At 45.4% G+C, this 27261-nt stretch overlaps 1 protein-coding gene across 1 annotated transcript; it reads right to left on the reverse strand.

The window, feature by feature from the left end:
• Nucleotides 1-9951: 9951 nt before the first annotated feature.
• On the reverse strand, nucleotides 9952-27031 carry LOC136494572 (probable protein transport Sec1a). The gene is made up of 21 exons (XM_066490723.1): nucleotides 26568-27031; nucleotides 25489-25544; nucleotides 25323-25404; nucleotides 24553-24631; nucleotides 23910-23960; nucleotides 23730-23826; nucleotides 23611-23643; nucleotides 23335-23463; nucleotides 22344-22535; nucleotides 22182-22265; nucleotides 21969-22067; nucleotides 21825-21898; nucleotides 21211-21307; nucleotides 20610-20735; nucleotides 20430-20528; nucleotides 17777-17893; nucleotides 17604-17681; nucleotides 16675-16877; nucleotides 10659-10749; nucleotides 10474-10563; nucleotides 9952-10393 (listed from the first exon to the last, which is right to left on the reverse strand). Exons 1-21 carry the CDS (start codon nucleotides 26638-26640, stop codon nucleotides 10316-10318), a joined length of 2028 nt encoding a protein of 675 aa, XP_066346820.1. The 5' UTR covers nucleotides 26641-27031; the 3' UTR covers nucleotides 9952-10315.
• Between the last annotated feature and the right edge of the window lie 230 nt (nucleotides 27032-27261).

Raw genomic sequence — 27261 nt, forward strand, 5'->3', positions numbered from 1 at the left:
TCCTCCTCTCATCCTCCTTCACCTTTCGCTGTCGCTCGGTCATGGTGCAGTTGGCCGCCATCATGGCCAGATCCTTCGATAGCGGAGCCGGGTGGTCTTGGAGGATGAGTCTCTTTGGCTGGTCCCCCTATTTCAAGATCAGCATCAGGGGGTCAGGAGTTCGATTGAAAAGGAGTCACAAGGAAAGAAAACTTACGAAGGCGATGTACCCCGGTTCTAGACGCATTAGGGGGTGCCCCGGCACCAGATACACAAACTCAAGGATAGCGCCGGTGTTGTCCTATGAAGGCTCCATCGCCTCCTTGATGCATTGTGCCACTTCGGAGGGGGAGAGCGCTCCTCGGTGAGCGTCATTCCATCAAGCGCCACCCTAGGTGCCATCATGTGTAGGGGAAGCGCGCGCCTCATTAGCGGTGCCACTCTCCACATGTGGTAGGCGCCAATGATCCTCGACCCCTTCATGCCCCTCTCCTTTAGGATACGGATGGCGGTGAGATGGTCCTGGATTCTCTTCTTGTCTGTCTCTAGGACTCCCCACTTCCTCCAAGATTCCCGGACCACCTCGATGAGGCGCTCGGTGAACTCCGGCAAGGGGGTGGTTGTGTCGTTCCTAACATAGAACCAATGTGAATGCCACCCCTTATTGGAGGTCAATAGATGCATCAGCGGGTATTCATTGACCTGGTTGTTGCAAGCTATATGCCGGCACATCCCATCAACATGCTCAGCTCTTGCCTCTTCTCTCACTTCTTCAGGAGGGTGACGATGAAGAAATACCACCACATGTCGAAGTGGGGACTAATCCCCAGGAACCCCTCATATAGGGCGACGAATGCCACAATGTGCTGGATCCCATTAGGATTGAGGTGTTGCAGCTCCACCTTATAGTAATGAAGCAACCCTCCAAGGAACTTGTGGGTAGGGGTAGCGAATCCCCGCTCGTGGAAGTGAGCGAAGGACACAACATAGCCATCAGGCGGCGATGGGGCATCCTCCTTGCCGGGCAACCGCCACTCCTCGACGGCGGTCCACATAGAGAAGACCACGGTGAACAAGGCCCTCTAGACACTGAAGGGTGATATCAGATTTGCACCATGGCTCCATTGAACGATTAGGGGGGTGGATGTGAACTTGATGACGGCTAAGATGCGGATACGGGAGGCTTATGCGATTGGTGATGGAGGATGTAGATGCAAAGGCAATGAGGCAATGTACAAAACCCTAGGGGTGAACCCTTTGGTTTTATAGGGGCGACGGATCTGAGGAAGGCAACCGTCTGCCTAGATCTCGACGCCAGCCACAATTCACCACCATGTCACCACATGGGATATTCACCCCCAATCCCTATCCTTTTCCTCCAAAGTCACGCCGGACATTTTGCCTTCTCGAGCAGACCAGGACTCTTTACCAGCAAAAAGATATGAGTCAAAAAGCGTTCCTCCAGCACGGCTGGGCCTAGGAGTTTTAGGACTAGCCCATCAATGGTTTCAATGGCCGTCCCAAGGTACCCTTACGACAAAAGGATGGGCCCATGATTGGCCAAAACTTAGGCGCACAAGCTTCACGAGAGTCTCGGTCCGAGATCGAGTCTCAGTCGGGCTGACTCTGACCGAATCCCCACGAACGGGATGTCAGGATCCCAATTGAGCTATCCGGCTAAACAAACCACCGAACCTCACAGCCATACCCATGAAGGGTCCAAATCACATGGGGCCTGGGGGCTACACCCGATGGGTACGCTCGCACGCACCCTTTCACAAGTTGAATCACTCCTAGGGTGATTCTATCCCAATCACCCGGGGGCTTGGGGGCTACACCCGTCAGATGCGCTCGCGCGCACCCTCTAGCAAGTTAGAACACCCCTTGGGCAATTCTATCTGAATCGCCTAGGGGCTCGGGGGCTACTGTTGGGGACTAGATACTAGGTACCCAAAGAGGAGGAGCTAATAACCATCAAATGTTGATGCTTCCGAGCAGACAAGAGCACGACTACACCTCTTGCCTAACGACCAAGGGTAGACTCCACCTCACTCGACATTTGGGGGCTGGCTCTGCCTTACCCGATGTCTGAGGGTAGACTCCGCCTCGCCCGACGTCCAAGGGTTGGCTCTGCCTTGCCCAACGTCTGAGGGCAGACTCTGCCTCGCCCGACGTCTGAGCGTGACTACACCTCTTGCCTAACGACCAAGGGAAGACTCCGCCTCGCTCGACGTTCGAGGGCTGGCTCCACCTTGCCCGACGTCTAAGGGTAGACTCTGCCTCGCTCGACGTCCGAGGGTTGGCTCCGCCTCGCCTGACGTACGAGAGCTAGCTCCGTCTCACCCGATGTTCGGGGGTTGGCTCCGCCTCGCCCGACATCCGGGGGCTGGCTCTGCCTCGCCTGACATCTGAGGGTAGACTCTGCCTCACCCAATTTTCGAGGACTAGCTCTGCCTCGCCCGATTTCTAGGGACTGGCTCCGCCTCGCCCAACGTTCGAAGGCTGGCTTCGCCTCACCCTATGTCTGCACGTTGTTCCTTCGTAACTACATGCGCAGATAAGGAAGGACACTCAAGTCAACCGTAATACTGAGGACCACACCCTGCATGTCTGCAGGAAAGTACCATCAGGATATGACAAGACGGGCGCTTTAAGGCCCTTCCAGGCATGTTAGAGCCCAAACAGTGTTGTAGGCACCGACATTTGTTTTATAGTGTTGTGGGCAGGCATGTCAGAGCCCAAACAGTGTTGTAGGCGCCGACACTTGTTTTATACTGTTGTGGGCGCCGCCACTGGCCCTCAAGTGTGGATCCTGATAGAACCATATGATAACCACTATGGTCCAAGACGAGACTCATGTCCTCTACAATGATGGACGTGCAGTCACTATGCCGTCTGCTCCCCATGGGGTTGCGGATCAACACCCTGGTCCGTCACGCCACCCGCCGAGGCAGGATGGGATGTGACCACTTGCTGATCAAGTTAGAGCGTGGCATCATCAACGGACAGATGACCAGCATGGAGCTATCCCTGGCACCATCTGTCATGTCAGCAGGGCTGGCTCAGAGGAAAAGGAAGACCCAGCACCTTCGAAGGACCTTCTTTGCCTCTAGTTTTTCTTCTTTCTCCCATCTATAATTCCTACTCCCCTTGATCTATAAAAAGGGAAGGCAGGGCACCCCACTAAGGGGAGGGATCAATTCCACACACATCACACCACATAGCTAAGCAGAATCCAAGCTCTCAGCACCCGTTTGACCTTTCCATCAGAGACTTGGGACATGTTCCTCTCTCGTCTATTTGTACCCCCTACTATAAACCTTTCAGTGCAAATAACACAAGCAGCAACCATGAACTGGACATACGAACATTCTGCCCAAACCAGTATAAATCTTGTGTCTTTTTAGCACACCATCCGGGCCTAACGTGCAATAATACAAATTTACTAGTTAGTGTTTACTCGAAACACCAACATTTAGTTTGCAACCAATGTAGCTAGAACCAACTAGCTAGACATGCTCTATAGAATCCTAGTAACCTACCTAGAGATGGTTTGCACATGCAAGTACCACATATGAAGATTTGGATTTCGAGCTGCTAAGAAGTGTTCACTGTCAATAATGATGGAGGGTCCGACATCGCTAGTGGAGTGTCTATCAGAACTGAGTAGCTCTCTATTCACTTGCACAGCACGCATTATAATTCACCGAAGTCTCTGCCACAACACCAGAGTGTCTGTCGAATTATAAGTCAGAGACAGAGGAGTTCCAGAGAACCTAGTCCTCAGCTTTTGGTACAGCGAAGCATCCGTTGATATTACGAAGTGTCCGCTGAATTATAGAGCCTAAACCCGAGAGTATCTAGTTCGCATCGGATGATCTGTAACACACACAGAGTATTCGATAGAGCCTATGTACTTAGGAGTTAGTAGAACCCTATAGACCAAATCTGATGGATGGTCCGTCACCACGACGGAATGATCCATTGAATTATAAACTGAACATAGAGATTTCCGAGAGCACTGACTTCATACCAGAGCGTCTGATCCTATATCGGAGAGTTCGATGAACCTAGAGTGTCAATTTCCCACTAAGTCCTAGAACCATCGGAGCGTCCAACATCCACACCGGACTATCCGACAGTCACCAGTCAATAGACCTTAGTGTACACCTGCACACTCACTCTTATAACACTAAAGCTTAATCAACTAAATATCATTGCATGACATCTCATAACATGAGTATTGTACTATATGCAATTCGCTCATCAAGCATCATGCATATATAGGTGACACGATCTCCGAAGATCTTGTGCTTGAGGAGGAGCCTCAGGAGGAAGAAGCCACCGAGCCTAGCAATGACGTTCAAGGCAGGCCCCTATGCATCCCTATGCTTTTTAAATGCATAATGAACTATGGTTATTTATTGCATCATTATGTTACTATATGACTAGTGAACCAGGAGGGATTCACCTATGCCAAGCAATAACCACATAATGCCACACCAAGCATTCCCATGTGTCCTTGTTAATTACCCTGCTTAGTATGCCTAGATCTTAGAGTCAAGCTAATGATGGGTTTCTCATTACTCGTGAGATGATAGGTTGTTCACCCACCAAGCAATACCTTTGGGAAGGGATCAACATTTGTTCCACTTAGGAATGGAAAGGGTAATGGTCGGCAAGGGGTATGGTCATGGCAAGAAGGGGAATTCTTGAATGACATAGCTTGCTTACCGGTTAAGGACCGTGCATCCGTGGTAGTGAGGAAGAACATAAAATTGTATAGACCACTTGTTGCCAATGGGGGTGACAAGCCAAGTAATTGATTGTGACCGTTTTGTTCATGAAACTGGCAAGTGGGTTGCGTCGGTCAGGGAATGTCTGAGTTTGTGACATTGACTAGGAACTAGCCGAACCTTTCGTCGAACATCTTGGCCGGGTTAGGGAAAGGTTGAAATATCGAGGTATCCCTTGTGTACCGATGGGTCTTATGGGCGATATCCCTTGTTTCAAGTGGGGATAACTTGTATCCCTCTATAGAGTTTACTTTTGAAAGCAATAAGTTCTAACTTCTAGATACGGATTAGAGTTGGGTTTGGAAATCAGGACTCGTGGAAGATCGAGCTCCAATCGGCTAAATGCTTACACTGCTTACCTATGCTATGCTTACTACTGCTACATTATAGTTCACCTTTACTTTTGGTATAAATGCTTTTATGCAAATGATACGCATTCCTTGCAACTACCCAAAATTGCATAATCCTTGTTTATTATATTGGGTAAAACCTACGAAGTACATTCGAGTACTCACCCTGTTGGATCTTAAGTTTTGCAGGTACCGTAGCTCCTGTCCATGGATTCTTCTACGCTCCAAACCCCTCACCAGATCAGGAGTGGTGAATGATTCCGTGTTCTGTAGATACATGGATGTGGCACACCCGTGTATCAGTTACCATGAAACTATGTTATGTTGAAAGACTTCCGCTAGACTTCAATGTAGACCGTGATGTGTGATCGTATTATGAACTAAGTGTGTGAACCAAAACTTGTAAACCTTAATGCTTTGAACTATGATGTAACTTAAGCATGGTTGTGATGTATTCTCTCTCTTGAACTGATCCTAGATGAGGCCGGCCTGAGTACATCTCATGGGGGGTGTACCAGGATGACCTATTAAGGGATGTGTCCAACTTAATAATCCCTGGTGGATTATCATCTTGGGTACTCACTTAAGAGGGATTGATCAGTGACATGGTTGGTTCCACTAAGTGACTTGCGAATGACACTCACGGATGATGGATCGGTCGAACATATGACGCAAACCAAATGCAGTCGTAGGTTTGATTTTAGATAGAGTGATTTCGCATCCATCTGCTTCATAGGCCAAACAGGACATAAGTCTTGTGGTGCACGAAGGACAAGTGGATGATGGAGGCATTGCTAGTGTCATTCAGGTTCAACTTCAAGATGGATGCTTCGATGGAGGCTACAATGAAGAGAGGTAGCACAACTTCGACTTGGGTGATGGGATCAAGGAAGAGCGAGGTAGCACAAGGCGAATGGCTTGGGTAGAGCAATAGTGGGATGAGGCAGGAGGAGGAGGTCTAGATGGTAGCTAAGGCGTGTAAGGCATAGATAGGCCTTGGTGACATGGCTAAGGACGATGTAATGAGAATTTGACTCAGCTCTAAGGGCTTTTCTGCTTAGATCACGTCCACGTGGATGGATACATTGGCTCTCCTATGTGTGTTGTAAGGAAAATGGCACCTTGCTTGGGTCATTATGTGATTTTGGTGTTTAGTGAACAACATGACCATTTGGACTAATAATGTTTGTTAGTATAGAAGGTTTAGTTCAATGGATGCAAGATTGGATTGCACTTAGGCAACATGGAGACTAGAGTGATCAACACCTGAAGCAAGACATTAGAAACTATGTTCAAGACCTACAAGAGATGCTAGAAGTTTGAGTCACCAAGTAGAACAAGTCTAGACACAAGAACATGAAGAAAGGAGCAAAATGCATGCAGATAGTATGCACCAAATATCCGATGTTGATCACTCAGTGGCACTGGAGAAAGTGGCGTCAGGGCAATCTGCACAGGGTTTGGAAGACCCATCGGAAATCTCCAATGGTGATGGGAAGGAGCGTATCAAAAATAGGGTTCAACCTAGAGTTCTACAGAGAAGACCGAGAGCCTCAAGATGGCACATGCATGACCTCAAGAGAAAAGGGTTCTCCAATGTTGATTAAGGACAAACTAACATCTTCGAAGTGCCATTGGAAACTCCCATGATGGCACCAAAAAGGGCACCAAAGAAACGGTTGCCTAACGATCAGCTAACGGCTAGTTGAAAGCTCTAGTTTGGTTTTGGTGAATTGATGAAACCCTAAGTGCTAACCCATTGCTATAAGTGATCATGAGATAGGGTAGCACATTCCAAGTGGTGGAGCAAATGATGAAGATCATGATGGTGGTGATGGCCATGGTGATGATCAAGTGCTCGGGCTTGGAAAAGAAGAAAGAGAAAAACAAAAAGCTCAAGGCAAAGGTATATTTGATAGGAGCTTTTGTCTTTGGGTGATCGAGATACTTAGTGGGTGTGATCACATTTAGGATAGATAGTTGTACAATTAATAGGGGTGAAACTTGTCATGAAATGTGATTATCAAAGTGCTACTAGATGTTCTAACTCATTGCATATGCATTTAGATTCTAGTGAGTGCTAACACCCTTGAAAATTTTTGTGAAAATATGCTAACACACATGCACAAGGTGATACACTTGGTGGTTAGCACATTTGAGCAAGGGTGGTGAAGTTGGTGAAGTCAAGGAGGTCACTAGTGTGACCGGACGTAGGATCGGACTCTGGACCTACGCGTCCAGTCAACGGTGTAGAGAAGGGCGCGGCGTCGGTCTATGACCGAACGCTGGCGCAAGGAGATGATCGAACACGATGGTGGTGCATCTAGTCGAGTGTGACGTACGCTGACGCAAGCATGTAGGCAAGGAAGGAAGGAGCGGATGCTAGGGCGTGTCTAGTCATCATTGACCTGACACGTTCAATCACGTTTGGGCGGCTCTAGAACCTTTCTAGAGTCAACCTGACTCTGTGGAGGCGCAACGTTAGGTCAGGCAGTGGCGCTCCCGGTCATGGCTCTAGGTGCGCGTGGGCGTGTGCGAGCGGACGCTGAGCGACCGCATCCGGTCTCGGCGTGGCGCGTCCGGTCGTGACTTAGCCGTTGCGCTAAGTCACTTGACCGTTGGGATCGAGCAGCTCAAGTTCAAGCTGAGGACACATGGCAGAGATCCAGTGACCGGACGCACGCTCACCAGCATCCGCTCGCCCCGCATGTTGTGCAGTGAGGAGCCTAATGGCTCTATTTCATTGGGGCTCCCTTTTTAAGCCCTATGGCTAGCTCTTGCTCACTCTCTTGGCCATTTCTATTGAGAATACATCCTAGTGAGCATAGCCAACACTCTCTAACTCACCTTGCTTGATTGGATCATCATCTAGTGAGATTTGAGAGCATCCAAGTGCATTGCTTTGAGTGATTGCATCTAGAGGCACTTGGTGATTGTGTTCCGCTACGGATTTCGCTTGTTACTCTTGGTGGTTGCTGCCACCTAGATGGCTTGGTGCAGCAAGGATCGTCGAGCGGAGGAAGGTGATTGTCTCTAGCTCCGATAGTGGTGATTGTGAGGGGTTCTTAACCTTTCCCTAGCGGAGAGCCAGAAGGTACTCTAGTGGATTGCTCATAGCTTGTGGATCCCCATCTTGTGTTGGTTGTGTGGCACCCGATTGTAGGTTAGGCGTGTGATGCCTATTAGCGCATGAACCTCCGAGTGGGTGAATCGCTACAATGAGGACGTAGCTTGCCGACAAGCAAGTGAACCTCAGGGATAAATCATTATGCCATCATTGTCTCCGGAATTCTATTGTGATTGATTGTATATCTCTTGCCACGGTGGTATAAACATCACTACTTCTCATGTATTTACTTTCCTAGTGTAACTAAGTTCTTTAGTGTAACTAGGTTTGAGAGCTAACTTGTGTCTTGTTAGTGGTTAGTGAGGCTCTTTAGTTAGTCTTTGAGAGCTCACTAACTTAGAGAGTAGTGACTTAGCCTCTTGTGTGATTTAGAGATCATAGCAACTAGAATTATGGATAGGAGGCTTGCATTTTGAGTAGGCTAACGCAACACTCGCTTTACCATTTTTTGTCTAACATCTTGGCTTAAGTGTTGTTGTAGATTCTTTTAATAGGCTATTCACCCCCTTTAACCATTAGGACCTTTCACTAGTCTTAGGAGAGGCACCAAAAACCTTAACTGACCCCACCGGTACTTTTGGTGAGTACGGAGAAAGCTACAACACTTCCCAATGGCTAGTTTCAAGTGGGAAGGCTAATATACCCCCTCCCCCACCCCACAACCTGCCATTTAAGGTGCGTGGGAGTTGAGGAACATACCAAGGGAGTTGAGGCTCCACTATAGTCCTCTTTGTCACAATAGTGCTTAGTGAAATCACTCGGTGATTAGTGCAGGTGTTTTTTTGTGAAGTGCTTAGGCTAGTTAGCCCAGCGCTAAAAGCGCTTGCTCTAGGGTTAGCCCTAGTGTTAGTGGGGTTTGTATCCCTCTTGCTACTCGATTCTTGCATGCACCACTACTTGTACACTAGGGGCTTGTAGTCTTTGCAAGACCATTCGAGTTGTGCAGTGGCCACCGAGCGTGACCAGAAGCACCCCGTACGAGGACGTTTGGTGCGGCTTTATCCACTACACATGCAGAGCGAGAGATATGCACCAAACGACCCCTTATAATTTGATGAAAGGGAGTAAGGGGGTGGGTAGCAACGTTTGAGTAACTTCTCCCGTAACTTGTCCACTCCACCAACCAGACGCCTCCAAATGCTCTAGCTCTCCAAGAGAAGCCCCTTGAGAGAAGGCGGGAAGGGAGACGAAGCCAAAAATATATAGCTTCACACCGCTCCTTCTCAGATCTACAAACCCTGGACGAATTTGTCCCAACATGGACACAGGCATGTGCAACGAAGCCAGGCTCTTTCGCCGAGCACAGAGTAGAAGCGACTGAGCATGGAGGAGCCGCCGGACTAGGGCACACAGCCACGCCCACCAAGCGGCTAAGCATGGAGGAGCCACTGTTCCACATAGTTTTGCGCAACCGTTAGGGACGCCGAGGCGTGGAGCCACATGGCCTAAGGGACAGTAAAAGGATAAGAACAAAGGGAAGGGGAAATATAAGCAAGAAAGAAGGGTACTAATAAGGAAAAAAAAGATTAAGCATTTTGTCTTTTTTTATCCACGACGGAGCTGTTTTACCAAAACAGCTTCACTCCGCCCACGAAGCTACTTGTGAAGCTGAAGTAGTAAAAAAAAATGCTCCACCAATGAAGCGGGTCCTAAGCAGAGTACTATATTCCGGCTCATGGCATGCTGTGTATCTTCGTGTTCAGCCGGACTCCTGTTGTGCTTTCTTTGCTGTTATATTAGACATGAATTCCGGTTTGAGTTCAAAATATACATAAATCCATTTTCCCCGCAAAATAACAGCAATCTGAGGAAAAAAATAGAAGTCCTCAGGACATTGAACTTCGCTGATCCACCAATCTAATAAAGTTGTCACCTATATTACAGTCTCTGGTCGCTGTCATGTATGTACACTGGATTGTGAGTATCTGACGGTGGCTATCGAATGAATATCATGATTCATGCCCCTCTAGCCTGTGTAAGAGAGCCTGTGGTTCGGTACAAGGTTAAGGGAGTATAACTAAACCCGTTGTAGTGATGCAAGTAAATAATTACAGTGGAGAATGTCAAGGCCAATCGTCCTTGGCATTGTTATATTTGCAATCATCCAGCGACAGCTCCTCGGTTGATAACATCTTCAATTTCTGCACAGCGACACACATCAAGTTACCAAGTATGACTAATGAACACAAGAAAGACTCCAAAAAATAGCTGACGAACTTACAGCGATGAACTGCGGTGGGTCATCGAGACTAGAGGAGCCAAGGATAATTTCTCTCTTCAGTTTACCTGACAGCTTGTGGGCAACACGCAACTGTAGAAGTCGCGTTCACAGAGGACACAGACTGAGAGTTAGAAACAAAAAATTCATCATTTCTGTGTTGATTGGTTTTGAGTAGACGAATGTACCTCAGACCGAGTAGCACCCCCAATTACAAAGATAAATAAGCGCTGGCCCAACTTTCTTAAGTCACTTGATGCATGCTTCAGTACAGAGTCACTGTAAAAATCCACATTGGTCATCAGTAGAGTGTAAACTTTACAGATACTTTCCAACCAATTGTCTGACCGAAGGTTGAATAGTTATTTAAAATACATTTTTTGAATATCCACAATTTTCTTCAGATATCAAATACAAATACGGATAGTTTTTAAGATACCAAACACAAATACAACTTAACCATTGTCCATCAAATATCTGATTTAGTCGGATATATCCTCTGTAAGATGGCAAACCGGCTAGACTAAGTGTGATAAACCTCTGTAAGCTGGCAAACCGAGCATGAGTATTTTGCTCAATATAAAGCAGGGCTGAAGTGCCTTTGGTCCAAAAGGGGGGAAACTTTAAATTAAATTTTTGTTGTCCAATCCATAGCTGATCTTAATTTAAAGGAAAATTAACATTGTGAAGCGCACAATTTTATATTAGTCATATTTTTGCTGCCATGTAAATTGGTAACCAACAGACAACAGAACTGAAGTGCCTCGAGAAAACTGCAAAATGGCTTCTGTGCTACTTTGTAACCTAAAAAGGCTCAACTATTGTGACTTGGGTACAGGGGGTTTCAATTTTGGCGAGAGCACTCCATGAACTTCCTAAAAGAGTTCCGCTTTTGCAAATCAAAGCCATATATACACCCTCTGTTCCAAATTGTAAGTCGTTTTTGACTATTTTAAGTCAAATTGTCTGACTTTAACCAAGGTTATAGAAAATATATTAACATCTACATATCAAATGAATCCACCATCAAATGTATTTCATGGTGTATCTAATGAACATAGTTTGATGTAGTAGATGTTTGTGCATTTTTCTATAAACTTGGTCAAAATTAGAGAAGTATGTATTAGGCAATAGGAGATTGTATATTGTATATTTAGGCGGTCAATTAGGATCAGAGATTTATTCCTGTCCTTATATTTGTAAACTGCCATATATAGCAGCAGCCGCTGCCCTATAATACAGGCACCCCTCTCCCATTGAGTGTGGCTAATTGCCCCAACTTCATCTTTCTACATGGTAATCAGAGCAATCTGATCTTGGCCCTCCCTCTCCTTCCCCAAACCTGCGTCGCTCTCTCCCTGAGTGCCGCCCAACCTTGCTGCGCCGCCCAACAGCCGCGCCATCATGTCCATAGAATCCTCCACCACCTCCGCCACCTCTCCAGCCATGGCTGACGCCATCAACCCAGCCGTTTGCCCATATGCTCTGGTAAACGTGAAGACCCATATTCCCATGACCCTCGAGCTGCGACCCTCCAACTACACCAAGTGGTCCACAGCTTTCCACGCCATGTGTGGCAAATTCGGGCTGCTCTCGCACCTTGCCGTCGTCTCCCCTACGCCCACCGATGACGCATGGGTGCAGGCTGACTTTTGCATCCGCAGTTGGATCTTCGGCACCGTCTCCGACTCCGTCCTCAACCTCGCTATGACCGGCGCCCAGCAGACAGCTGGCCAGCTCTAGACGGCCATCGCCGCCCTGTACCAAGCTAACAAGGCGCCCCGCGCCGTCTTCCTGAGTCACAAGTTCCACTCGATGACCCAGGGCGACTCCTCCATCGACGAGTACTGCGTGCGCATGAAGGAGGCTGCCGACAATCTTCGCGACGTCGGGCAGACCATCACCGAGCCCAACCTCGTCCTCAACCTGCTCCGCGGCCTCAACGAGAAGTACCAATCCGTCGCCGACAACATCACCGCCCAGGAACCTCACTTTTGCTGTTGCCAGGAACCAACTCCTCCTCAAGGAGCTGCGTCTCAAGAACGAGGACAAGGTCCGCGCCGCTTCGGCCCTTCTCGCTGCCTTCAACGGCGCCCCTGGTGGCGCCCCACCGGTCGGAGTCCAGCAGCAGCAGTCGCGCCAGCGGCAGCAGCCGCGCCAGCAGCAGCAGCACGGCCACGGCGGCCGCCGCGACAACACCCGACGCGACAGCAAGCGTCAGCCCTGGGGTTTTGATCCTTGGACTGGCGCACGTGTCAACCCCGACGAGCGCGTCATACCTCCCTGGGAGCGCGACCAGGGCGGTTCCGGCGCCCCTGGCAGCCACCCATGGCAGCCCCCACGCCAACAGGGGATGCTCGGTGCCACTCCTCAGGCGCACACGGCGTTGGCCCCCGTCCAGGCTTCCTCCACCAACACTGGTGGACCGACATGGGACTCGGCCGGTCTCATTGCTGCCCTGCAGCACCTGGCTGTCCAGGGCAGCCCCTCATGGGTTGTTGACTCCGGCGCTTCATCCCACATGACGTCTTTCGATGGTATGCTCCTCCAGCACCTACCCCCCTCCACCTCCTCTATAACAGTAGGCAATCGCACTAGCATTCCGGTCACGTCTAGAGGTCACTCCATCCTACACACCGCCTCAGCAAACTTCTCCCTCAATAACATTCTCGTCGCCCCTTCCCTCGTTCGTAATCTTTTATCCGTTCGTCAATTCACCCGTGAAAATCGCTGCTCTCTTGAATTTGACGCTCTTGGTTTTTCTGTTAAGGATACCCTGACGGGACGCGTGATTCATCGCTGCAATAGTACCGGCGATCTCTACACCATACCTGCTATCCCTCCGACCGCTGGCGCCTCCTCACATGCTCTCCTGGCTGTTTCGTCGACCCTGTGGCACCAGCGTCTCGGCCATCCAGCCCCTGCTGCATTAGAACATTTAAATAAAATACACGCTGTTTCCTGCAATAAAGTAGACCGCTCCCTCTGCCATTCATGTCAGCTAGGCAAGCATACGCGTCTACCCTTCAGTGCCTCTCAGTCCTGTACTCATGCACCGTTTGAACTAATTCATTGTGATGTTTGGACCTCTCCCATCCCTAGTATATCTGGTTTTTCATACTATTTAGTCTGCCTGGATGATTACAGTCACTATTGTTGGGTTTTTCCTCTCCGACGCAAATCCGAGGTCCACCAACACTTAGTTGAGCTCACAGCTCTTGCACAAACCCAATTTAACCTCCCTGTAAAATGCTTCCAAACCGACAATGGCACCGAATTCGTCAACACAGCCACCACCACCTTCTTCGCTGCTTGGGGAACACTTCTCCGTCTCTCCTGCCCATACACTTCCCCTCAAAATGGCAAGGCGGAACGCACCATCCGCACCCTCAACAACTCAATTCGCACCATGCTGCTCCACGCTTTCATGCCGCCTGCATACTGGGCTGAGGCTCTTGCTGCCGCCTGCTACTTACTCAACAGGTGCCCTTCCTCCTCCATATCCCATGAGGTTCCCTTCACTCGCCTCCATGGACAGCCACCCACCTACAGCCACCTTTGCGTCTTTGGGTGCCTATGCTACCCAAACCTACCCTCCCCACATAAGCTCGCACCTCGCTCCGCGGCATGCATTTTCCTTGGGTATCCATCCTCTCATAAGGGTTATCGGTGTCTTAACCTGACAACTCAACGCATCATTATTTCTCGTCATGTTGTGTTCGATGAGACTGTTTTTCCCTTTTCCACCACCAGTGTCATCCCATTCCCTCGCTCCCTGGATTTCCTTCTCGACAACGATTCGGTTTCGGTGCCTTGCTCTACTGTTCCTGCAGGTGGAGGTCCCTCAACAACCACGGTTGCTCCGTCCACCTTGGACGTTGTGCAGCCGCCCCCTGATGATGAGCCGGACCCGGCTCTTCTCCTGCCTGGGGGGCGCGCCCCTAGCCCCAGTTCGGCTTCTCCACCACCGGGCGGGTGTGGTCACGTGCCCCCGCCTGGCCTTCCTGTGGCTCCGTTCCCACGGACCTACAGTCGACGACCCCAGCCGGTGCCTGCGCCATCGACTGCCCCTGCAGCACCGGCGCCCCAGGCTGAGTCCGTGGCCGCAACCCCATCTCCGCCGCTCACGCGCACCAGGACCGGCGCCCTCCCGCGTGTGAGCTACGAGGGGCTCGCTGCCACCTCCTCGCCCTCACCATCGCCTCTACCGGCGAACTACCGCAGCGCCCTGGCCGATGCCAACTGGCGGGCTGCGATGATGAGTACCAGGCACTCGTCGACAACACCACCTGGCGTCTTGTTCCGTGCCCTTCTGGCGCGAACGTTGTGACGGGCAAGTGGATTTTCCGGCACAAATTCCATGCCGATGGGTCCCTCGCTCGTCACAAGGCCCGCTGGGTGGTCCGCGGGTTTTCTCAACGAGAAGGCATTGACTACGACGAGACCTTCAGTCCGGTGGTCAAACAGGCCACCATTCAGACCGTTCTCAGCATTGTCGTCTCCCGCGCCTGGCCGATCCACCAGCTGGACGTGAAGAATGCCTTTCTTCACGGCCACCTCGACAAGTCGGTCTACTGCCAGCAGCCACCAGGTTTCGTCGACCCCGCCGCTACAGATCACGTCTGCCTCCTGCAGAAGTCCCTGTACGGACTGAAGCAGGCCCCGCGAGCTTGGTACCAGCGGTTCGCGGCCTTCCTTCAACAGCTCGGCTTCGTCACCTCCACCTCCGACACGTCCCTATTTGTTCTCACCGAGGGGACGAGTCTCGCCTACTTGCTGCTCTACGTCGACGACATCATCCTCGCCGCCTCGACTCCCGCTCTTCTGCAGCGACTCATGGCCCAACTCCAGTCTGAGTTCGCCATGACCGACTTGGGTGCTCTTCACCACTTCCTCGGCGTCGCCGTCACCCGCACCTCCGACGGCCTGTTCCTGTCACAGCGACAATACGCCGTCGATCTCCTCCAGCGGGCGGGCATGGCTGAGTGTCATCCTACGGCAACCCTTGTTGACACTCAGGCCAAGCTCTCCGCCCATGAAGGCAACAAACTATCAGACAAGGACAGCTCAGAGTACAGGAGCATAGCAGCGGCCCTTCAGTACCTGACTCTGACGCGTCCTGATCTGGCTTATGCAGTTTAACAGGTGTGTCTCTTCATGCATGCCCCGAGGGAGCCCCACCGTGCGCTGATCAAGCGCATTCTGCGCTATGTGAAGGGCACGCTATCCTCCGGTCTTCACATTGGCGCCGGCTCCATCCAGACGCTGACCGCACACTCTGATGCTAACTGGGTTGGTTGCCCTGACTCCAGGCGGTCCACTTCTGGCTTCTGCGTCTATCTCGGCGACAACCTGGTCTCCTGGTCCTCCAAACGCCAGGCCACGGTCTCCCGCTCTAGTGCTAAGGCAGAATACCGTGTTGTGGCTCACGTTGTGGCCGAGTGCTGTTGGCTGCGGCAACTCCTTCAGGAGCTCCATCTTCAGCTGCCCCAGGCTACGGTGGTCTTCTGCGACAACGTCAGCGCCGTCTACATGACGGCCAATTCGGTCCACCACAAGCGCACGAAGCATATTGAGATTGACATTCACTTTGTGCGCGAGAAGGTGGCCCTTGGCGAGATTCGGGTCCTTCATGTTCCTTCGTCTCATCAGTTCGCTGACATTATGACGAAAGGGCTCCCAACGCCACTGTTTACATATTTCAAAACCAGCCTGTGCGTCCGCAAGCCTCCCGCTTCGGCTGCGGGCGGGTATTAGGCAATAGGAGATTGTATATTGTATATTTAGGCAAGGCGGTCAATTAGGATCAGAGATTTATTCCTGTCCTTGTATTTGTAAACTGCCATATATAGCAGCAGCCGCTGCCCTATAATACAGGCGCCCCTCTCCCATTGAGAGTGTGGCTAATTGCCCCAACTTCATCTTTCTACAGTATGACTTAGGACAAAGCAAAAATCAACTTACAATTTGGAATGTACTTTTTATTGGAAGCGCAAGACACTGTTAATGTATATAGATACAACAGTAAACAACTGGAGAAGATAATGTTTCACACATCTAAGTTGCACAAACCTGAATTCCCATCAGACAACAGAAAACAAGTTACCTTGCCCACATCCATCAGGACATCAGGACACTGAGCACAGAACACAAATGCATGGTTGACAGATATAAAAGAAGGCTAACCAGGTTGCCTTTACTAACCTCGAATAACCATCATCAGAGTTCCGAGGCCTAGCCCATGTGCCACCTATTCGTCTAGATCTCATGGATTGGGCCGGCTGATGAGCTGGGCTCGTTCGAGCAGATGTGCTTCCTGGAATTCCACGGAAACTAGGACTAGGGTCATTCATGCAGTGGTACTCATCCTTCGGTAGCTCACCCTTACTAAGTTTCTCAATCAAGTCCTACAGACAAAGCAAAAGATGCACCCGTAAATACAGAAGAAAATGAGTACCAACTAAACATAGAGCAAGAGGACGTGATTTTCCTATCAGTACAAATACTGATTTAACAGTTAAGTTGCAAGCACGGCCGACCTTACAGCAACCAGCTCAATATAGAAAACTTGCTTACAGAAGCCAGCTAGACATAAAACAATTGCATGCTTATGGTCATCCATACTGCAGGGACCATATCATCCAAACTGCATGAACTATGTTGAAACAATAAGAAAATGCTCTGATTTTTCAATAAAATTGAAGTGCTTAAAGGTTGAACTTTTCCCTTTAAGTCTTAGACTACTGAGATCGCATGGAATAGGAATGTCCTACTCGCATGACTGCACAAGAATGATGGGAGAAAAGACTGGTGACTGATATAGCTGAAACCAATGGACCAATCACCAGTGTTGAGGTTGATTGAGCTAATCAGTCGATTGGCCTCAGTGAATGAAGATAGGTATTGGACAGTCGTATCAAAGGATACAACCCCTCTAGAATAGAACACAAGTGATACTCTGTGCACTCAAACGTGCAAAATAGTTAACAAATAAAGATGACTAAAATAGCACAGTACATTTTCGACATCATGCCATCAACAATTAGAGGGAACTTTTTTGTAAAAAAAAATTTGCCATTACGTTAAGTATATTGAGATGACTACTTAGATCGTAAGTTTTGAATTTTCTGCACCTCCAGGATGGGATAAAATCGAGATAGCATCCATGTTGACTCTTCCCCAGTCCGCTCCTTTCTGATACCAGGCTTTTTCTGATAGTCATGTAAAAGTTTTAAAACTTTGAAGCTACTGAGAAGTTAAAGTTTTCAAAAATTAAATTGATATAAAAGTTTCACAATCTAATTACCTTCTGAAGATCAAATTTCAAAGTAAAGGCCCCAACTGAAGACTTTTTAGTATCAGGTCCACGTAAGCAGTGCATATTATTTACTACAATCATGTCATCAGCAGATAATCCTGCAAGCTGTCAAAGAAAATGATCATCAACAGCAACCACAATGAAGCCTGTTGTACCACACACAGACCAAAGGGGGGAAGTAAAAATGTAACAAAAAAGCAATATAGTAAAGAGAAGTTGTAGCCCTCAATGGGATCTAAAACTTTGTAATTGACAACTTTTTATTTGAGATCATTTACAGGCCCAAATATTTGTTTTAAGCTATCAAATTTTGAAATGCAAATTTTAGAATTTTTCAAACGATCACTGATGTTACTGAAGTTGTAGCTCTCAATACGATCTACAACTTTGTAGTTGACGATTTTTTTTATTAGAGATTGTTTAGAGGCCCAAATATTCTTTTCACGTTAACAGAATTTGAAATTTAATTTTGCACTTTCCAAACGACATTGGATATTGACATGGTCTATACCAAAGTTCCTCTTAACGCGATCCACAACTTTGTGGTTGACAACTTTTAGATTTGAGATCGTTTAGAGGCCCAAATATGCGTTTTAAATTTTTATATTTTACAATTCAAATTATTGAATTTTTCAGATGACCGCGGATGTAGACACATTCTATACCAAATTTGTAGGGCTCGACGAGCTCAAAAACTTTTTGAGTTAAGATTGTTTTCATTTCAGGTCTTTTAGGAGCCCCAACATTCAATAAAAGATGACATGGCTAAAACCAATGACATGCGGGGCTCAATATAAGGCTTGAAGGAAGTCGTTCTGTACTTCCACAAGAAGGACTTGGACGCAGTCAACAAGGATGAACATCAGCTCATTCCATATACAGGATGATTCTGTGTCTATAGTTTGTTTCAGCCTGCGTGCTGCTGGAGGCTCTGGCTTGTACTTTGTGGTTGCTCTTCATGGATGTATATGCTGGGTAAACTGGGGTATTTTGCTCGACGATGCTGGTTCTGGTCACATGTGGGTGGATCCCTTGGTGATCTGTCACATGGTGGTGTTTTTTGCTTTAGAGGTTTGGGATGCTGAAGTATCGAACTTTGTAACTTAGTTGCGCAAGTAATGAAATTCAGTATTAGCGTTGTGGGAAAAAAATGTGGGGCTCAATATGCCATGTATGCACCACATCAACAAACCACCTTCGAAACCACACTGAACTTTTTTTTGTGCGTGTGTTTTTTTTTTTTTGGGTGTGGTGGGGGGGAGGTATTTGTCCGGTTTTAAGAATTATTGTTATGTTATCTGGTTTGAGTTCAGGGGGGCAAGACGGACTTGACTCTAGTAGTAAATGGCCACTTTATGATTCTATTGTATAGCATTAAATAATCTGAAGCCTTCCAATCTGTGACTAGCTGTTGTAACTTTACTGGAGAAAAACAATAGACAATACTTGTTTTTTTTTTGAGCGAGATAGACAATACTTGTGACCAGGAAGATTATAACTTTATACAGACTATAACTTATACTTTTTTTTTTGAACAAACCGACAGTGACACTGTCTGTTTCTATTGATATAGTAGAGATTACAAGCAGATAGCCCTCGGAGACTATCTACATGAAAAACAACAGAGCAACAGGGATCCCAAAAGGATCACCACAAACTATAACTTTATACTGGTCACCACTCATGGAAATCTGGCTAAATTGTTTTCAAACAAACATATTAGAGGTGCTTCCTCCATTTTCTCATATTTGACAATATTTTGAACAAAAGTTTAGTTCATGGATGACTATTACCTAACTATTCCCAAGGCATGTTTTCCTAATTCAAGTCACCCTTTCCCTTTTCACTTCACTAGTTGTGCCTAAAATATAATTAAAGGGCATTTTAAGCATATTCTTGGCAGTGTGTCAGTTCCTTAAAGTAGAAGGGCGTCCATTTGTCAAAAGCACCTACAAGTTAAATGGTCCAATTAAGCAAACGATGCTTTATTTTTCAAAGTACTATCCACACATATAACTTTCAGGTGGGCATTCTAGATAACTACAAAGACCTCTTCATGAACGGATGGCAATCATAGCTTCTACAGCTATACTGCTAAACAGACAGGGTTTAAATTACATGTATTGAAATGATTTAAGCTACTAACCTAGAGCCAGGATAACAAACACACAATTTTAAAAAAGAAAAACAACTTTGTTCACTCAGAATTTTAATTGGCTTATCATATATTTTGGCCCTAATGTTAAAAAAACTATCCATTGTATAATAGTATCAACCTCATAATGCTCATACTTTATTTTTCAATGTTGGCTTGCATTCCATGCAATTCTGGAGACTAAATATCATGGTACCAGTCGTGCTACCACAGAAAAAGAATTGGATGCACCAAAGCAATCTTTTATTCAGGGGATTGTATTTTGAGAAGTACTTCACAAACATCTCAGCAACTAACTGATTAGATAAAGGGAGTAAGACACAAAACCATTCAACAGTACATAACACCACTTATATAAATATATAATACTTCTAGAGACATTGGAGAAAATATGCTCAAGTCGGCAAAAATAAATGCTTGTACTTCTGAAGATGACACACAAAATGAACTCATAGTGAAATAATAAAAGTACGAAACCAAAGTTACCTGCATCAGCTTTGCACCTTTCTCACTTTCGAAAAACTTCTCTGGGTTGATGGAAGCATAAATCATCAGCAAACGCAGCTTATTTTCACGACTTACATCCTGCATTAGTTAAGCAAAATATTTTAAGCGGTGTAGAGACAAGTGAAGTATCTTATATGCTGTAGTTCAAACAACAATTACCATGCGGGTTCGTAAGAAACTGATTAATTCTTTTGTCCCAGCATCACCAAACACAAGATCTTGCTCTAGCTGTCCAACATCTTTGAGGTGTTGTTCTTTGATTATATTATTAAGCTTTCCTGCAATCTGTAGTAACATGAAGCGATAAATATTGTATTTTGTGTCATACTGCTATTCTCTTCCTAGAAAACACCAGATTATGATTTCTTCCTCTAGTAAGTGTTATTCAAAATGCTGATTCATGTGGACATGTTCCCCACCCCAAATGAATGCATTCAAATGTAATCCGATGGCCCACATGGTGAGTAAGCAAGAGTAGCTGTTAAATGTGTTTGCATATCTATTCCTATCAAATCAAACTCTGCCCCATTGTAGAGTGCACCATGCAACGAAAACTATGCAAGTGTTTCTTGTAGAATTATCAACATTTGTATATTGATATCTGAACTACAGAATTTCCAAGGAGCAGAAAGCAAAAAAATGATAGGCTAAAGGCGGCCACTATAATATATCAACAGACAATTCTACTGAAGCTAACAGTTATAAGAAATAGTCTTTGTTGAGTTTGCAGACGCATGTCATGTAAAACAAAACTACTAACCTCAACATGAAGGGTGAGCTTGTCAATTTGATCACTGTATTGTGGAAGAGCTTGAACCATTTTCTGCAACTGCTTGGTAGATAACTCTCCACCAGATCTGACACTCAAAACAGATCCTATGAATAAATGTTAACCATATCCATTGACACAGCTACCAAGTAGCTAATACCTTAGCTAAGAGCATTGCTTGCCCCTTTAGTTACTTTTTAAACATAACTGGCAAGAGCAATTCATAGGAACACTTAGCGGAAAATGCTGCCAGACATATCAGAACAACCACTGTAAAGTATTTATAGTTTTTTAGTGTACAGAGAGTTTTTTTTTTTTACCACGACGGGAAGCCTGAATTTTATTACTTCATAGCAACGAAATTACAGGCAAATTTAACCATTTCGAGTATCCACTAAACCACCGAATTTAAAGATTGCACACACATGTAAGCACCCAGGGCTTAGTCTGTGCAGCAAAAAACGCTCTGCTGATAAGACAGAACAACAGAACTGTCCATAGTACGAACAGCGGTGAAAATTATTCTAACAATTGCAAAAAAAGTACCCTTCAGCTAACACTCAATTACCCCTCTAATCTGCAAAAGTTGCATTTCCTGAACAAACCTTGCCTGCTGTAGTTGAGCTGCTTTGTTCTTTGATACAAAACTGGTCATCTTTTCATGCAGTCTTTCATTAGCCTGAAATGTTGATCATTAAGTCAGCAAAGCATATGACTATAGTTAAAGATGAAAGTGGCAACAATCTTACATCAGCTATATGCGCATGCCACAGCTCAAGCCATACTGGATCATGATCCTCCAACAAAACCTCCTTTTTCTCATTTGCTGAACCATTCTTACTTGGAACCTATTGTTTGAGGGTGCCATGAATTTTAAGAGTCATGCATAAAAACATAGCAAGAACTGAATAAGGTAAACTAGTGAGGTACAGTGTAAGACTGTACGCTGCTGATGTACTCACCTCTTGTACATACTTGTTGCCATCCATACACAGTAGATCATGGCACATAGCATCATATGTCCACTCATGAATAATTGGTGCAATCTGCAGTGCTCAAGAGAACATGATATCAAAGGATGCACCAGCAATATGTAAATGTGTAAACTGGAATTCACCTCCTACCTGATCTATTGATCGGTCAACAATAAGTAGTTCACATGTTTCTGTTTGTGGAAATTCAGGTATCGTCGACTTATATCTGGCAAGGGAATTCCACACGGCAGCAGCAAGCTTTGTTGGGACCAAATCTCGTAGTGTCGTCAGAGTAGATGCATCGATTGTTCTGGCTACACGGTAGTGCACACGAGGAAATTCCTAGAATAGTTCAATATGTTCAGCTTTAGAAAACTTGAAATAAGCATTATGAATCAGCATTCCAGTTAGAAGAAAGTAAAATTGTAGTGATACTTCAGAGTCAAATTTATCCTGTTTTCAACCAATTTCCTTCCATTCATGATTCCATTCAGTGGAAAAACATTGCAGCTGATGTTCCTTGTTGCTAGTTTTTCTATGGTGGCAGAACTACTGCCAATCCAACACCATGTCACTTGTGTGTTGCAGTGTAAAATACTTTTATAGGCCGCAGGTTTCCAGAAATGATATACGATTAACATGTGATGTATGCTACTATATATGGAGGATAAACAGCTACTGGAGAGAGGTCATGTCCGACAACTTGAGGTAGAACAGCACCTAGAAGGAGGGAACTGGATAAGGGATGGACATAAAATAGCCTGTAAGAGGAAGATCACAGTAAGACTTTGTGAACTCGGAGACTTGCTTAATTTATCTTGCTTCCTTTTAAAGTTGTCTCCTCACAAGGGCCTGGCCATAACAACCATATCTATCTTTATCCAAATAAAGAGTGTCATCTTATCACTAAACAAAGGACATAATAAGATTTCATCTCAATAAACAATAATAAAGCAAACTACGAGATATAACCCAAGGTACTACTCTGATGAGCCCTAACATGGCGCAAAGATTTTTCCAATCCTTATTCAGTGGCTGTACAATAATGCACACTATACATGATTTCCTCTTACAGCATAAAATCAAAACAAACATGAAGGCATGAAGACTCTACATACAGCATAAAATGGTAAGACAGTACCCTCAATGAAGCAAACACTGTAGCAATTCTTGTAGCCATTGTGTTAAGGCATGCATTGTACTTGTGTGAGCCTTCTGCATCTTCACTAAACAACTCCTCCAAGGCCTTGTCATGGTCAGTTATGAAGCCCTAGACACAACATTTAAGTATTATCAAAACTTCAAAATGAATGTTAAGAGAAGAGATAAATTCAATTTCTGTTTGAAGTACCACTCTAACAAGTTCATAACAAATAGGCAATCAAAAAAGGTTACTACAAGCAGAAGTATCAAGTACCTGACTATCAATAGCAAAGTATTCCAAGTTCATCTGAAGCATGGAACAAAAGTCAGATACAGCATAAGTGTGACGTTAAAAAGAATGAGCATGCAGTAAATAGACGGTGGCCAAATAACCTCACTGAGTGCACTGATGCGAGTTAGTAAAGTCGAATCCTTTTTTATATGAGCTACCAATTCCCTCTGTATGGGAGAACTGAAAAAAACATAAGCTCTGCACCAGGTTTCACATCATGCTATTAATACTTAAATCTACAAAACAAATGGCCACAAAAAAAGTTTGTGTTGATCACATACTTCTTGTACAATGAATTTTTTCCTGACATGTCGGACATGAATACGCGAACACTGCATTATTACCACAAAAAATGGTTATAGAACTGGATGAACAAACCAAATTTCAACCTTTACCAGAGAAATACCAGGTACATATGCCACATCAATCTACTGCCTTGTTGGTTGGAACCAAAATAGAAGCTATTCTCCCAAAATCACAAAAAAAAAAGAAGCTATTCTCCCAAAATACATTCAAGGATAGCACCTATCAGTGTATAATATTTTATAATAATAAAAACATATTATATTTGAAATCTGTTTTATCCACCTAAAGACGATCGGAGTGCATAAGGGACCAGCCCAAGTGATAAACTGAATCATTCATAATCATCAAGGACACAATGACGGAAGTCAAAAGTAAGACAAGAAAAATAACACACCACCCACATACTTCTGAAATTCTGATCATAATGCAGCACGGCAGCATATAAGAAAAAAGATCATACTGACATAATTCTATTCTTAGGGAAGCATTTTATATGTTTAAGTAAAGTTTAGCAAGATATGGTTTTAACTTTTAAAAGATCACAGAACTACAGAGCAGAAGAGGCTTACAGGCTGACATAACCAACCATGTCAACGAGAATTAATTAGCAAAACTTACTTTTCTTTAGTAGGCTGCATGAAATAAATTGCATCCATTGAAGGCAATGGCTGCCTCCTTTTGCATAGGTCTTCAACCACTGCAAAGAGTTGCCAAGGCTGAACTTGTATGGTTGTATGTATATACAGTACTTCTGGTAAGAGACTGTAAAGTTTCCTTTAGAAGAAAATGAATGTATATATTTGGTTGAAGTAAAAGGAACTAATGTTTCATGGAATTTCAAGGCTCCTATAACTTGGCAAAGGTAAATGTTAACATAAAAAAAATTGCAAGCAGAAAAAGCTTAACAGTTTCCATACAAAGCAGGAAATTATAAAATTAGCAAAGGAGAAAGGATGCTACACAACTAATTCAGACATAACTCTACTAATTTTACAGTTTGTCACAACAATATAGTTCCATTAGAAACTACTGCAGTTTAATGTCAGTATAGAATTATTGTGGTTTCAGATAAACTGTACGCTTTCAAGTTTCAAGTATAAACTAGTTATACTCCAAACACCACATGATGCCAGCTCAAAGGTTTACACAAAAGAAACCATATTATTAACACAATCTGAGATGCCATAAGAAATGCTTTAGAAGATAACAGAATTACTTATATTATTGTTATATAGATCTGAGATGTACTGTATAGATTTGCTTTCATATCTAGGTGCCAAATTATTGAGTGTAAAAAACAAAATTCAAAACGATGGATACAACAAATATCTCATAAGAAATAGTTATATAACACACATAACAGAACATATTTAGATGAGTCTACTTACATGAAACCCCTTCTTCTGTGATATCTGCCATCTTGCATGAAAATGACATTATCTTGACCGTAAGTTTGTCCATGATTAGAACCTGAAATTCATGACACAATTTTATGTGCATGAAAATGGAACATCTGAAACTAGAAGATCATCTTCCTCCATTCTCCAAGAATACCTTCCATGTTGATTTTGAACTCTTCCGCGTCGATCTCAGCATCTCAAGTAACAAACCTATATGATTGTAACAATAATAAACAAACAAATGTTAATTTATAAATGTGGTAGCTAGTCTACAGTAAATAGAAAAAAGTGGTATCAGTAGGCCAAGATTTAAAGGCCCGCACCATATTAAGCTAACTTGAATTGTGTACACACACAGACATATAGGGTCAGAAAAGAGAAGTGCTAAAAACAAAATGTGATTGTACAAAAACACATAAGAGTTCTAGGCAAATGGTAAAGATAAAACATGTGACAATAAAAATATAGACAAGTTGCCAGCTATAAATTTTATAAGTAACTATAAACCGTACTCTGATTCATATTTTTATATTTGAAAAATCATTGATTTGGTGGTCATAGGTGCTTTTACTGGAGGTCCCTCTCCAAACTGTCAAAAGGCAAAGAAGGAATATTTAAGGATTGGAGATTCTGAAACTGAATGCAGTCTTGAACTCATGAAACCGTGCTGCAATAGCAAAACAATTATCTGATTGCAGGATCATAAAAGCTTTCCAACAATAATGCTAGCAATTGTATTCTTAATACAGGAAGCCAATCAAATCAACTGCAGTGCCTGATTACAATAAAGTGAATGGAAGTATTTCCAGTCATCCAGTGCAGGTATAAAGTGGAAAATAAAGTCATAGATATGAGCTCAATCTTGGGCATGGAAGATGCATACAAACTCTGTTGAACTACAACAGTTTAGCACAGTGGTGCTGTGTCGCCCACAGCGCCAGTTCAATTCCACTGCAGTTTTTCACACTAAATATGCCTCCGTTGTGATACGGACACGAGCTAAACGATAAGTCCTAGTCCTAGAAAAAAAAAAGGAAACCACTGTCCGTCGTCAACTAATTGTCCAAGCAAGCACATAAAAAAAATACCAACATCGTACTCCTATCAATATTTCCCAGGATCAAAACCAATCTCCGTCCCCTCCCTCAGTCCAGACACAAACGCAGCGACAGTGACCACCTCATCCCCACTAACCAAGGATTACGGCAAGCTGAGAATGGGAACCGGACTTACGGTCTCGGGTGATCTGGCGGAAGCTCCTGTAGTCGGCGCCGCTGTGCGACGAGCTGTCCGAGTCCATCGACATGGCCAACGGAGCCCCCACTCCTCGCCGGCGAGGCCTCGCTGTAGGGTTAGGGTTCGTGGCCGCCTCCGGGACTCGAAATGCGGGCTTGCCGATTCCAGCGGAGGGAATGGTGAATGGTCGCGCGGGGAAGGATGCCGAACCGGAGGAATGGAATTTACGGGCAGTGGTTGCCGCCGCTGTGGGGGTTGGACGGGGCACTACAGCAACAAGGACAAGGAATCTGCTCGACTAGTTTTCTCCATGGACGACCAGACGGGTGTAGTCGTGTGGTGTGGGGTTTTGAGTGGGTCTATGGCAGATGGGACCGCGACGCGCTGTTAGGTTTCTAGACCCACGCGTCATTGAGGCCTAGATCTTCGTGTGATGGACGGGGTGGGGCTCGGATGGTTCCAGAAGAGAAGCGCGGTTGAAAGTTGAACGGAGGAATGCCGAATGCGTGTTGAGCTGTTCCAGAAGGATGGAAGGAAAGAGGGGGGCTTTTCCTTCGGATGCAAGCAGACAGGCAGCGCGAGTGCATCTGATACTGCTTGTTGTTTCCAAATTATGTTATCGTAGAGAAGCTTCCGTCTCATATGTTGAAACATAAGGCATTTTCATATTTATTTTAATCCATAAAAATAA

Source organism: Miscanthus floridulus, chromosome 11 (genome assembly GCF_019320115.1).
Source record: "Miscanthus floridulus cultivar M001 chromosome 11, ASM1932011v1, whole genome shotgun sequence".
In the NCBI taxonomy this organism is placed as follows: domain Eukaryota; kingdom Viridiplantae; phylum Streptophyta; class Magnoliopsida; order Poales; family Poaceae; genus Miscanthus; species Miscanthus floridulus.

Excerpts from the sequence above, each read along its gene's own strand:
- LOC136494572 (XM_066490723.1), bottom strand. The coding sequence starts at position 26,640 with ATGTCGATGGACTCGGACAGCTCGTCGCACAGCGGCGCCGACTACAGG. Across the intron at positions 23,827-23,909 it reads AAAAATTCATTGTACAAGAA|AGCTTATGTTTTTTTCAGTT; the intron begins GTATGTGATCAA and ends AACCTGGTGCAG. Across the intron at positions 22,536-23,334 it reads CAGTGTTTGCTTCATTGAGG|GAATTTCCTCGTGTGCACTA; the intron begins GTACTGTCTTAC and ends GAACTATTCTAG.